This window comes from Uloborus diversus, chromosome 9 (assembly GCF_026930045.1).
Source record: "Uloborus diversus isolate 005 chromosome 9, Udiv.v.3.1, whole genome shotgun sequence".
Taxonomy (NCBI): Eukaryota; Metazoa; Arthropoda; class Arachnida; order Araneae; family Uloboridae; genus Uloborus; species Uloborus diversus.
Window position 1 is genome coordinate 110,188,704 of NC_072739.1, and position 14,173 is coordinate 110,202,876.

At 35.0% G+C, this 14,173-nt stretch overlaps 1 protein-coding gene across 2 annotated transcripts in view; it reads right to left on the reverse strand.

Moving 5' to 3' along the window:
• LOC129230114 (cationic amino acid transporter 2-like) overlaps window positions 1–14,173 on the reverse strand; it is a 110,800-nt gene that overhangs the window by 24,701 nt on the left and 71,926 nt on the right. For both annotated transcript variants that reach the window (XM_054864519.1, XM_054864518.1), the window contains exons 6-9: window positions 6,804–6,937; window positions 6,574–6,688; window positions 3,887–4,109; window positions 1,654–1,793 (exon numbers count right to left, since the gene is read on the reverse strand). In XM_054864519.1, coding sequence (XP_054720494.1) covers window positions 1,654–1,793; window positions 3,887–4,109; window positions 6,574–6,688; window positions 6,804–6,937 — 612 coding nt within the window. The remainder of the gene's footprint in view (window positions 1–1,653; window positions 1,794–3,886; window positions 4,110–6,573; window positions 6,689–6,803; window positions 6,938–14,173) is intronic.

Genomic DNA, 14,173 nt, shown 5'->3' on the forward strand with positions numbered 1-14,173 from the left:
TAGGACCAGCCTAGCTGGGCCCAGTGCCTGTTGCTGGTCGTCACATTTGTATTTGTATTTGTATTTGTAAATTCAAGCTCTGTTTGATTACACATGCGAAGGTCAGAGGGAGGCGGGGCATGCAAGTGACATAGTTGGAGGTGTGATTTGCCACATCAATGCTGGCTGAACCAATAGAGATCAACAAGGGCGTTGGCATGACATCTTAAGTGACCTTGTGAGATTCATATGAAAATAAGGTGTAGCTTAAAAGTATCATTTGCATTGCTTTCGCCACTTGCACCAGATGACCTCTCATGATGCTGTCTGGTCTGTAATAGACTTCTCATTTTCTCCATACAATTGGGCATTTTGAGATGATTGGTCTTCTACTGTTCTTGTAAGCAACGGTTCTTGTAGCGTTTTTTTTTTTTTTTTTAAATATTGGCCGACATTAGACATAGTGCTAAATTAGTATTGAGGATTTAGAGCTTTATTTTAAGTTATGAAATTGATCATTGTTTGAAATATTCATTTGAATTTATAATGTTTTCAATTTAAGTATTTATATAGTGAAATAATGCCATTTGTTCTTTTAACAAAGTTTAAAGTCATCGTTTCAAGCTCTCTTAGTGCTACTTGGCATATAAAGGAAATATTCAATAGAAATGAGTTCCATTTCATCATCAAGAATACTTCCTTTCACTAGTTTTGATAAAAACTTAAAAAAGCAACATTTGGTCAGAACTTCAACACAGTTGGCACAGATCAAGAGCACGGCACAGAGCATCAAGCAGAGTGGCAGGTCTAGAAATTGTCAGAAGTATTTTTTACGTGCACTTTGTGCTACCAATGGCAGCTTTTCCACACAGCCCAACATGGAAAATAGAAAAAAAGTTTTTTTTTTGGTCCACCCTACTGCACCCGTCATGTGTGCTGCATACATATACAGTAGAACCTCACCACACTACAGGGGTTGGCAGACATATTGTGGAACAAAACTAAACTTCCACCACATGTAAATTAATGACAGTAATACAAAATAATACAGAATTAAATCCTTGAACTAACATCCAGTCAAACTTTACAGAAATCATTCTCTGCATTATTGCAAATAGAGTATTTTAACAAACTGCCTTTAAATAAAATGTACAAACAAACTCATATTGGAGGAGAGTTAGAGCCTTTTCTCAAAACATGAAAAGGTTAGAATGGAACAAAGGAGCAGATGTAACACAAAAAGGCCGGAAGGGCAAGAAATGTATGTAGGGACTTTGCAGGAGCAAAACACGAGAATTCTCTTATTTCTTAAAACATCAAACAACATAATGGCATTTGCAACACAACTGATCATGTGGTACACCGAAGAGTGTTATAACAGGGTTCTACTCTACATATACGATTAAAATAATGAAATAAAAATGCAACTTTTTCTGCCATCTAAATAATTGTGATCTCCACCACACATAAAGCTTTGAAGAAGGTCACCCTTTTACTAGAAATTTGAATTTTAGCACCTGATACATACACACATAAGTACACACAGCATTAAACTAAAAGATTTAGGGGGGGGGATACAAAAGATTTTAACTGTCTAAGGGGGGAGGGAGGGATGCAGAATTGCATTTACTTTTTTCATTTATGGGACTGATATTACTGATTATAATTACTTACCAGCAAAAACACCAGATACAGCTGTAGCAATCAATGGAGTCTGATAACGAGGATGAACTTTTGCAAGGAAACGAAATATTATCCCATCAGAGCCCATTGCATATAAAACCCTTGGCAAAGGAAAAATTGCTCCTAACAAGCTGAAAACAATAAAATATTTGAATGCTTCAAAAGTAGATAAAAACACAAAAAATAAAACTTATTAAGGCATGGCAAAAAAATTGTCGGGAATTAATGTTTTTTTTTTTTTGAACAAAATATGCATCAATCAGAGCTAAAAGCAATATTACTGAGTTAAAATGATCATACCCGTGTCGTAAACATTACATGGCACAGCTTTCATAATGGATCAATGTTAAAAATAGCTTTAAGTATGGATGCTTCCTTTCTCATATCTTGTTTCAAGTAAGTTTCTATTACTCGCTCAAATGCATAACTTAATCCTTAAATCCATCAAACGCATAACCTTTCCTTGGCAAAAGAATTGCACTGAAACTTATTTCTGACTTTCTTTCTTCTTCTCACCATACATGTAAACCCCCTCCTACATTCACCATGCAAAAAGAAAACTCCAGAAAAACAACTGATCTAGAAATTTTGGTACTCTTGTCACTAAATGTAAAATAATACCAGTAACTAAGCCTTGAAAACCTTTTTTAATGCTAATTTGATTAATGTTTCTGGTCTCATGTTGCTTTATATAGGGTGTTTATAAAATCTTGCACTGATAAAGAAACTCATAAAAAAAAGATGCAACTTCAGATTTCAGTATTATTCTTCTTTTATTTTAATCATTATCTCAGTTTTTTCACATCGTTCATACACTTCTATGTGTACACCTTTAGTAGTTTTGAGAAGACTTAGACGATTTTCAACTTCGCAGCCAGATTTTACGTACAGAGAGATAAAGTTGTGGCAATGGTGCACGCAAGGGGAGAGTCCAGATCCCTGCCATCGTCCCTTAGTTTTTTTTTTATTGTTGATATTTCTATGTATGTAGATTGTAACAAAACTTCAAGCAAAGGAAACAACTTCAAATTTAATAAATGAAAAAATAAAATCTATTTTCTCACTTTCTTCCCTGAAAAATCATATTATATGCAAACCCAAATAGTTCTATAATGATGATTTTGCTTCCCTGTTTTTATATTTACTTGTGAGGAAAGTAAATACATATATTCTTGTGCTTCTAGGTATTTTAATCAACTATTTGCTATTAAGTTATTTTATTAACTAAGGCGAAGTATGTTCAATTATTTAATTCTTACTGTTTTTAGCTCTCAACAATTGATTAAATCAAAAGATTATGCTTGGCAGTGTATGAGAGTATGATATGAGAATAGTGGACTTTGCATCCTGGACTCCCTCCGCCCCCTCTCCTGTTGAAAACTTCTCGTGTGCAACACTGGGTTTTGGACATAACTGTCCTTATATGTATATAAACTGTGATATTAGAATGGACTGTATGTATTAAAAACAAAGATTCTGGAAGATTGAACATCAAAAACTTGCATGCGACGTTCCTGATTATTTTCAGACATTATTTTCAGTTTTCAATGCAACTGCCACCTATGTGCCTTTAGCTAATATTGTACCCATGGGGGGGGGGGGGACACTTGATCAGACAAAGATCAAATTAGAAAAATATTAAGTACAAATCTAAAATACTGTAAAAGCACTTATTTTGACGAACTGCAATTTTGGTGAAAATGAAGATTTTGGTAATTTATTGTAAGTTATTGGAAATATTGATTTATTATAGTCTGCTGATGAATAAAGTCTGAAAGTAAATATCACAAGGGGAAAAAATGATGTATTTTCTATTTTTGCACAAATTTATGGCATACTTTTAAAGTACAAAAACATTTTCCACAGCCTTTGTTCAAGAGTGATCACGAAAACTAAAATGAATGTCGTAACACGGTATTATACCATAACTTTTTTACTTAAGAATATCATTTCTTTGAGAATGCCACAAAGAGAGAACTAATGTTGATGTCAACAAAGCATTTAGCAAATCTGAAATTTTGTTTCTGCCAAATGATAGATAATGTCTTTTCATGGAAAACAGTTGAAAGTAATTCCAAATAAATAATTTCTAACACTTAAACAAGAAGCAAAACTTCAGAATTAAATATTTTTTTGAAAAAGAGAGAGCTGAAAGCTAAATTTCATTATTTTACTTCCAACTAAGCAAGAGAAAGAGATAAAGTTAAAAAACGTAGAATCAAACCTTGTGGAAAGTCCGGCTAAAGCTCCAACAGCAACTATCCATCTACAAGCTGGCCATCCTACATAGTCAAATACATAGGGCAATGGTGCAGGATTGTTTTGCAAATAGTATGGCACCATCAATGTTTGGACAGTTGAAACACCATAATAAGCAAGGAATACAAAGAGAAGAGATAACACAATGCTGATTGGAATAGATTTCTGAGGATTCTTTACTTCTTCACCTAAAATTAAAATAACAGAATATTAAATACATTTAAAAAAATGCATATAATGTAACAAAAATTTGTAAACTCAATCAATCCTTAATGAATACAAGAAATAAAAATTCTGCAGGTGTTCTCGCAAGCAGATTTTCTCAAAAAATTGTCCGCAAACCCCTGGGAATCTGCAAGCTTTTACTAAGGGGGTTACTTTGGTAATTTGCTAAAAAGTGAAAATTATTATAATTGATGGGTGAGTAGCAATATTTTTGTTCAAAGAGAATGACTGGATGAGATACCCTTTTAAGCAAAGATATATTGGGAGCTTTCCTAGCCTTTCTGAAGGTGAACAAGATGAATTTTGTAGACTTATCTTACAGTGCAACTGGTCTACAATAAAGAAAATGAGTTACATCATTTTTGGTTTTTTCTAAAGTCTGAATTCAAAGCATTTGCATCAAAGGTGTGGGATGTGCAGAGTTAATACATTTTCAGAAAAGTGTCTGTAGTGAGCTGAACTATGAGAACCTCTACCCAAAAGTTGTACTATTATTTAGAATGATAAAAAAAAACTAAAAATCATTTAAATTAAAGTCAGGAATGACTAAAAATAGATTAAAACAGGGATTCTTAAATGGTGTTGTAGTCGATGCCCCTTGAAAGAATTAGGGTATACACTTGGAAAAGCACCTATCATCAAGTATTTTATGAATTTACACACAAACACACACACATATGACACAAAAAAAATTATAAAGGATTTAAACAAAAAAATAATTTTAAAAATCCTAAATGAGATTTAAATTTTTTAAATTTCAAGTTTAGTAATAAATTTAATTATTTCACATAGCAAAAATATGTCTAGAAAAATTACTTGAAACGAGGCCTATTATTTATTAATGTCAGGAGGGGACAACTAACCCCTCTAACTTAGAACAAAAAGTTAAAATACATATAGAAGTGGCCAAAAATGGTTTATGTGTGCATCTGCATATATAAAAATGTATAATTAGCAGGGATGAAAAATAAAATATTCTACATTTTAACCAGCTCAAAATGCAGCTAAAGCATCTTTAATATGTTTTGGTTAGTAATGTTACACTAGCAGATTTGTACAAAAGTGTACATTTAAACAACAATAAAAAGAAATTAACTAACATTTAACAACATAGAAAAGTCGATCATTGAACAGTAAAAAAGTGAGTAGTAAACTGCTTCGTTGACAGAGCAGGGGGGGAGGGGCAGTTGGTATGTTACTATAATGTGCAGGTTTCTGAAGAGGTCAGTATCAAACGAGTCAGCAAGCAATTTAAATTTTAGAATATTATATTCGTTACTGAGCCATATAGGCTTAGGGAGGTACGAAGAAGCAAATGCTCACGAAAAAACATAGCTATACTTATATTAATTGAAAAGTATTTTAAAATGAAAACTGTATAAATATATAAACATGGAAAATTATAAAAATACATATGAGGGTGTGAGAATCAAAGGGATGTAAGTGGTAAAATTAAAAATTTGGAGATAACCAATACACATGGTAGGTGAACCTCTCTGTCTTGGGGCAAGAGATGGTACTAGTAGCCCTGGTAGTTGCTGCTATACATACAGCATGATTCAGGAAAAAATTTCACCTAGGATGTTATATTTAAACACGTTTTACTCAAACCTTGAAAATGTCCACTTACATCCCTTTGCTTCTCACTGCCTCATATAATCAGGGAAGAATTAGCACTAGAACTTAACAGAACACCATTCCTATACTACTTTTATCCAAAAACAAGTTCACCTACAATTGGTCATGACTCAGGCCTCTACTATTTCTCATTAATGTTCCGGTACCCGAAATTTTACAAATTAGTTCTAATGTAAATATTGTACATCCAATTCAATACTGCCTTAAGTGCAAGTGCTAACCTGCTGGACTTTCAAATGAAATACAATTAAGCTTGATTAATTTTATTATCCATACATAATAAAAAATTTAACTGCATTTAGTATCAAAATCTAACGTGCTAGCACTGCCTCCATAAAATCAAAATATAAAAATTTGCATTTATAGCAGCATTTTGATGTGGGAAAGTAATTGTCATTTTTAATTTTTTTTTTTTTTTTTTTTTTTTTTTTTTTTTTTTTTTTTGCATTTTTGTCATCTATTGTACTTGAGCTTTAATGTACAAGCTTGCTTATTTGGTTTCTGCTGAAAATTAAGAAAAAACGTCACATTCCAAGATTTTCCTGTCATTGGTTTGCAACCCAAAATGCATTTCTACAAATATCTCAAAAACATTTCTGAAGATACTGCACTTTACCTTCCCACGGCAGAATTGAACTGGATGTGTAAAATGTGTGTATGTGTGCAGCCATACATGTAGTTTTTTGCTAACTCTTATTTGCTTGAATAGAATAATTTTTTTTTTTGTTGAAGGTAACTTACAATAACAAGTAATATAATTAAAACTAAATACACAATGACTATCATCACCTGTTGTTGCTATGCAATCAAATCCAATGAAGCCATAAAAGCAAGTGGCAGCTCCAGACATCATACCAGAAACACCAAAGGGCAAAAATCCCCCTTTTCCATAACCGTCTGGCACCTATCAATGCAAAAATCATAGCTGCACAAACATTAGATAAATTCAAACACATAACATAACTTTGAATGGATATTTACTTTATAATTTATAAAAATCCTAATGCAAAGAAATCTACCTCAGACAGTCTCCAATTTTCCGGATCAGATTTTATAGCTCCAGCTATTATAGCAAAAACTACAACACCTAAGTTCAATAAAGTGAAGATGTTGTTAAAGCGAGAGGATTCTTTTACTCCAGCAGCAAGCATCACTGAAATAAAATATAAGTTTTTAGGCACAAATAATATTCAGCAAAATATATAAACATCATTAAAAGAACTTAAATACAGTATACATTTATTCTCATGAACCTTTGACTTACAAAAGCACCTATTTTACATGCATGCATAATCTTTTTAAATAAGAATGGATGTATATTATTGTGCATGTTTGTATGTTCCTTATACAAATCCAGTTTACTTTGAACTTTTTCCACATTTAGCACACAGGTCCTTTGATGCTCAGAAATTCACATAAGGTAGTTTTTGTCCCACTATGGGGGCAAGACCTCTCCTCACTACAGGGTTAAGACACAATTTTCATATAAATTCTCTAATATGCAAGTGAAAACATACTAGCATGTATTAACATTACATGTCCATCAAAAGCGTTGATTTTTATGCTGAAGTTGACATCTGTTCAAAATTTCTAAGTTAAATTTTAAAAAAAACGGGGAATGCGAACTCATCTGCCATTCTTCCGATGGCAATAAGAGCTTTAGAAGGAGTTCTAGATTTTACCACGACAAACCTGCAAAAATCAAAATTTAAAAGGTTTTTTTGTTTTTTTTTTGTTGAAAAACATCTTTCTAGTTACAATTACAAAGTTTCTAACATAATAGCTATATACATCTCATTTTTTGAAAAAAAAATTTAAAACCTAAATTCTTTTTTTCATTACTCCTTTCTTTATGTTAAAAACTCCCAAAAGGCATAATGAAGAAAGAAAGACTAAAACGAGTCTAGATGTGGATTAAAATATATTTGAAGAACTTACGATGTCTTAATGTCTTACAACATACCGTGCTGCACAACTCACGCAGCAGGTGAAACGGAACAACAACCAACAGTGTTGCCAATTGAGTATAACCAAGATACATAATAAAACTCACGATGCCAATCAGTTTCAGCAACAAATGAAAAATACTAAAAACATAAATATAGTGTGAGAGGTATATATTTTTAACATGCTCCCTTGCCTATCACACTAGATACAACACAATGAAAATAAAACTTCTAATTAAAAATACAACCATTAAGCAAAAAAATACTGACATGGCAAACTCTAGGTACTACAATTTAAAAAGAACACACTTCAATACACTTTTAACAGAAATTAAATTTAAGAAAATAAAAAGTATTTTCATAGCTGCAAACTCGGTCCATGGTTGCAGGACTTCAAAAGAATTAATAATAAAAAAAAACCTAACAAGTCATCACATAGTTCAAATGACTCAATGTTCCTTTGGAAACTTGTTTTGTCATGGCATCTGCCACATTTTCCTTTGTGGGTATATGCTCAAACTTCAATATATTACTGGAAACCAGGTCACGTAGAAAATGGTGTTTGATATCTATATGCTTACTTCTTTCTGAAGTCACTCTGTTGTTCGCAATGAATATTGCTCCCTGATTGTCCACATTCACAACTTGAGGTGAGGCAAATAAGCGGCTACTTACTACCTCTTTTACCAAGCTATTGAACCACAAGATTTCTTTTGCTACGTGGCACATGGCCACATATTCGGCTTCGGTGGAGGACAAAGCAGTGATGGTCTGCTTTTTGCTAGACCAAGATATTGGTCCTCCAGCAAGTAAAAGCATGTATCCACTGAAGGATTTCCTGTCGGTCTTGTCCCCTCCCCAGTCGGCATCCGAGAAGGCAAGCAATCCTTTTCCGGTTCTTTGGAACTTCAATTTCCGAAACTTAGTACCCTTGAGGTATCTGAGGATATGCTTGACTCCTCTCCAGTGCTCTTCCATCGGCCTTTCGTTGAATTGGCTCATGTATGTACTTGCATATGCGAGATCAGGTCGTGTGCCGCAGGCCAAGTACAAGAGGCTGCCGACGGCTTGTCGATAAGGGAAGCTGGCCCCCGTTTGCTTCGATTCCGCCCCCTGCTGATCATCGGGCTTGCAGTACTTGATGCTTGGGTCTAATGGTGTAGCAGCTGGTTTTGCATCACTCATCTTAAATGTGTCTAAAATTTCAGACGCATAAGCAATTTGATCCAGCGTGATCGACCCATCTTCTCTGTTAATCTGCATCGACAATATTTGGCTGGCAGGACCTAGGTCTTTTGCAGTGAACTTTTCTTTAATTTTTCCTTTGAACTTGTTTATTTCTTCTATGCCGCCAATGATTAGGAGGTCATCAACATAGACTCCAATTATGATGTTTCTCTCATGGCAAAAATAGATACAAGGGTCTGCTTTAGCTCTTATTAATCCATAATCGATTAGGAAGTCATTCAAACAAGAATTCCACACTCTTCCCGATTGTCGAAGACCATATATACTCTTTTTCAGGTGGCAGACAAGGTGCTCTTTACCTTTTTCAATGCATCCATCAGGCTGTGCCATATACAGGTCCTCTTCTAAAACGCCATTGAGATAGGCAGCTGTAATATCCATTTGATGGACTTCATAATCCTTTTCGGCAGCTATTGCAAGTAACAGTCGAATGGATTTAAGCTTGATGACAGGCGCAAAGGTGTCTTGGAAATCCTTGCCAGATACCTGAACACAACCTTTTGCAATTACTCTGGCCTTGAATTTCGTTCGTTTTCCAGATTCATCCTTTTTTCTGCGAAACAGCCACCTGGACGGTATTATCTTCACGCCTGGTGGTCTCGTGGTGAGTTCCCACGTTTGGGCTTGAGTGAGGTTTGCAATTTCTTCATTCATTGCCTCTCTCCACATGTCCGCTTCAGGGGATTGCATGGCTTCAGTGACTGTCACTGGGTCTCTCTCATCATGGAGTGTCTCTTTGGCATTGTAGAGATAGTAATCCGAAAGGTGTTTGGGAAGATTCACAGGCCTTGCACCTATTCCCCTCTTGCTTCCACTGCCCGAACTGCTATTCGACGCTTCAGTAATAACATCATCGTGTGTGTCATGCACTTCTTCAATAGTATTTCCAAATGATTCATTTAAATCTTCACACTTGTCATCTGGGACGTCTTCTATCTGTTGAATCGAGCACGCTTCAGTGCATAAATCCTGTGATTCTTGATGATTTAAAGGCATTTGGTTTCCTAAATTTGAAAGATCAACTTCTTCTTCAGATGTATACATGCAGTTTTCATCTAAGCTTTCAATGCTAAGAATGGCTTCTTCTGCAGTATCATTACAATTTTCCATCTTCAAGGGGAAAACATTTTCTTCGAAGATCACATCTCTGCTCACGAAAAACTGTTTTTTCTTCAAATCATATAGCTTATAGCCTTTGACTCCAGTTGGATAGCCAACAAAAACGCATTCTATAGCCTTTGGGTCAAGTTTGCTTTTCCTTGAATGTGTGCGAGTATGACTCCATGCCTTGCATCCAAATACCTTGAGGTGATCTACTTTACTTTCAGCGCTTGACCAAACTTCATCGGGGATCTTGCCATTTATTGCACAGGATGGTCGCTTGTTGTTTAGGTAGGCTGCAGTAGCTGCTGCTTCGGCCCAAAATTCATGGCCTGCTCCGGATTCAATTAGCAAACATCTTGTTGTGTTTATTAACGTCTGATTCAATCTCTCCGATTTGCCATTTTGCTGAGGTGTTTCTGGCACTGTAAGTTGTCTTTGGATCCCATGCATGGTGAGGTACTTGTCAAAACTTGCATTCTTGAACTCTCCCCCATTGTCACTTCTCAGAATCTTGATCTTCTTGTTGTGGATGTTTTCAACTGTGCGGCGGTACTCGTCAAATTTTTCCAATACTTCTGCTTTGGCCTTCATAGTATATAACGTAGTATAATGTGAGTAGTCATCTGTAAATGTGACAAAATAGCTTGAACCTCCAAGAGACGAAGGGGAAATCTTGCCAACAACATCTGAGTGTATTATTTCAAGGAGATCCTTGGCTCGTGTGCTGGCAGACTTTGGAAACTTTTTCCGCTTCATTTTCCCTTGAATACAGACGGTGCAAGGTGTATTTGCCGATTCTTTGTCTTCTTCAAGAGAATCCAAATTTTTGATGGCACTGTAGTGTGGGTGACCGAGCCTTCTGTGCAACAGTTCAGTATTTTTAGTTCTAGTCATACAGGCAGTTTCTATCTGTTCTTCAATGATGTAAAGTCTTCCTTTTTTCTTGGCTGACAGGAATATTTTTCCCTCGCTGTCGATTATTTTGGCTTTGCCGTCTGCAAATTCCACTTTAAAGCCTTTCTCTTCTATTTTTCCAATAGACAATAAATTTCCTCCTAGCTCTGGGACAAATAAAACATCTTGAATGGTAATGTTTCTTCCTTCGTTTTCTTCATGTATGCAAAATGAAATATTCCCAATCCCACTGACTTTTATTCTTTCAGAATTAGCCACTTCAACTTCAGATGCATATTTTCTCAGACTAAGGAATTTTCTTCTGTCAGAAGTCATGTGTTCTGTGGCTCCGCTGTCCAGGATCCAGAGTAGGGGGTTCACTGATGCCATATCATTTCTTGCAGAAAGTGCACTGTCTCTTCTTTGTTCTCCAGTTTTGGAATTATTTTTATTTCCTTTCTGTGAATTGCAGTTCTTTGCAATGTGGCCCCATTCTCCGCATGAGAAACACTTAATTTTCCTTGGTTTGGCTTCATGTTCTTCTACTGGTTTTCTTGATGACGACCTTCTTTCATTCTTCTCGTTTGGTTTCCACGAGGGGGGGTTGTAGTTTCTTGTATGGAGTGCTGCTTCTTCGTGGTAAAAATTCTCACTTCTGTTTACTCTTTTTTCCTCTAAAAGTAGTTTTGATTTCACCATTGAGGTTGATAGGTTAACTTCGTCTTTCTCTAAATTTAGAATCAGATTTTCGTATTGCTTTGGCAATCCAATCAGCATTATTAATGCCACTTCCCTATCTGTAAAGGCGTAGCCTCCGCTCGCAAGTTTTCGATGAATGTCCATTAGTCGACTTAAATAGGTGTGCATTGTTTCATTATTTTTCATTGTTGTATTGAAAAATTCTTTCATCAATTGTATGGTGTGCAGCAGTCCAAACTTAGTATGGATATCTTTCAATGTATTCCACGCTTCTCTCGCGCTGTTGCAATCGCCGATGTCATCGAGAAAATTGTCTTCAACAATTAAAAAAAGCAGTGTTAAAGCTTCTTCATTTCTTCTAGTTTGGTTGTCTGTCATTTCATGACCGTATCCGGGCTCAACCGCCTCCCAGCAGCGTTTTTGCACCATCAGAGCACGAGCTCTAATTGACCAAGAATGGTAGTTGTCAGAATTCAATTTCGGCAATTTATGCTCGTCGGTAGCCATTTCTTTTTCAGTTCCTTCTAATGAACCTTCAAATGAAAAAAAAATACGATGACCAACTTCTTCAAAAACGAGTTAAATTGCTTCTTCTAAAACCTTACTTCGGGAATCGCTGCTAGTTAGGCCTAGTTCTCGCATCAGTCGATCGTTCGTCGATCCTCTCCATTTATTCCAAGAGCGTTTGTGCTGATAACGTGTTAAAAACTCCCAAAAGGCATAATGAAGAAAGAAAGACTAAAACGAGTCTAGATGTGGATTAAAATATATTTGAAGAACTTACGATGTCTTAATGTCTTACAACATACCGTGCTGCACAACTCACGCAGCAGGTGAAACGGAACAACAACCAACAGTGTTGCCAATTGAGTATAACCAAGATACATAATAAAACTCACGATGCCAATCAGTTTCAGCAACAAATGAAAAATACTAAAAACATAAATATAGTGTGAGAGGTATATATTTTTAACACTTTAAACAACTCAAAGCAAATAGAAAAAGAAAAAAGCTGTTTTGCAAAAACTTATGTTTTATTACACTAGGTGCAAAAGACAGCAGAGCAAAGAGTGATTTGTTTTTGTTATGAAAGATGTAGAATATTTTCAAAAGACCAAACATGGAAGCTGGTACTGTAATTCTTCCTCTCCCCAAAATGTAATAAGAATGTCTCACATTATGTAGTAAAATGGGTGAAAACAGAGAAAAATATCATCTATGGGAAGTTCTCTCTCCCCAATACAGAGCACCTTCAATCACTTCTGTCACTCCACTGTAAAAACAATAGTGAAAAAAGAGATGTATATTAACTTCTTGAACCCCTTCCACAAGCCTATCGTTTAGAAATACTCTATCTTTAGTTCACATTCAGCTCACTAGATGACAGCACAAGACTATAGTGCACTTGAAGAAAAGTGTGTGTGGTTCATTTTACAATTATAATTTTCAAGAATAAAAAATAACTACTTTTTTGTTTTAGTTTCTTAAAAAATCATTCAATTAACTGTCAAAGATTAAGTTTTTGGCTACTTTTGCAGCCCCCCTCCCCCACCCCCAAATAATAAATACACTTGAGATCAATAAAAAAAGAAATTTTTGCTCCATTTCCTCGACTTGCCCTCTTGTGAAAATTAATTTTAAGTGTAATTACGAATGTATTTGTGCAAGGAACAATTTATTCCAACCATCAATTGCAGCATTTCTTTATGTTATTTCATAAAAAAATATGTCTCAACTGTACTGAATTTTGAAAAAAACTTTTTCTTGTTAGTACAACGAAAAGTAATTTGTTGTCGTCGGTATTGGAGTGTTGTTCTGTCTCGATATTCAGCTTTATACCAAGCGAGAAAATAATTGTAATGTCTCGAACATTTGCAAAGAGGTAAGGCATAATCATTTGGAGCATATTTTCAGATATTTACATAATTGTAAAGAATTTCGAAAAGAAAACAAAAAAGAAACCAACAAAATCGAATGCATTGTAAATTTCAAATTATTAACTGTATCACCAGCCTGCTTGAATTCAGAAAGAATATTTTTAACTGCAGGAAATTTTTTCACTAAACTGAGTTTCAGGCTTGGTGACAATTATGTTTCTTGCTATTATTGATTTTTTATTATGGTATTTGTTCTTTCATTTTACATTTGTTCATAATAAGCAAAAAATGCACTTTTTCACAAAATAATAAAATATGGCAACGAAACATTATGTTTTTGTATGTTCGTTGGGGAGATTTTCAATGCCGGTATTCCGGTATCACGTTAAAAATATACCGAATACCGGTATTGCATTTTTGGTCCGGTATTGCAATCCCTATATGTGTTCTTTTACCCTTATAGGTCTGCCTGCCGAAATCCTTAGCAAGAAAGAATTGACCTTTCGGTTTGGGTTTAGGGATTTGACTTTCTTGTCATTCTAAGACATCTAGACATCAGATGCAAAAAGTCTGGACAAATTTTGAAAGAAGTTTCGTCAATTACATTTTGACTAAAACCAG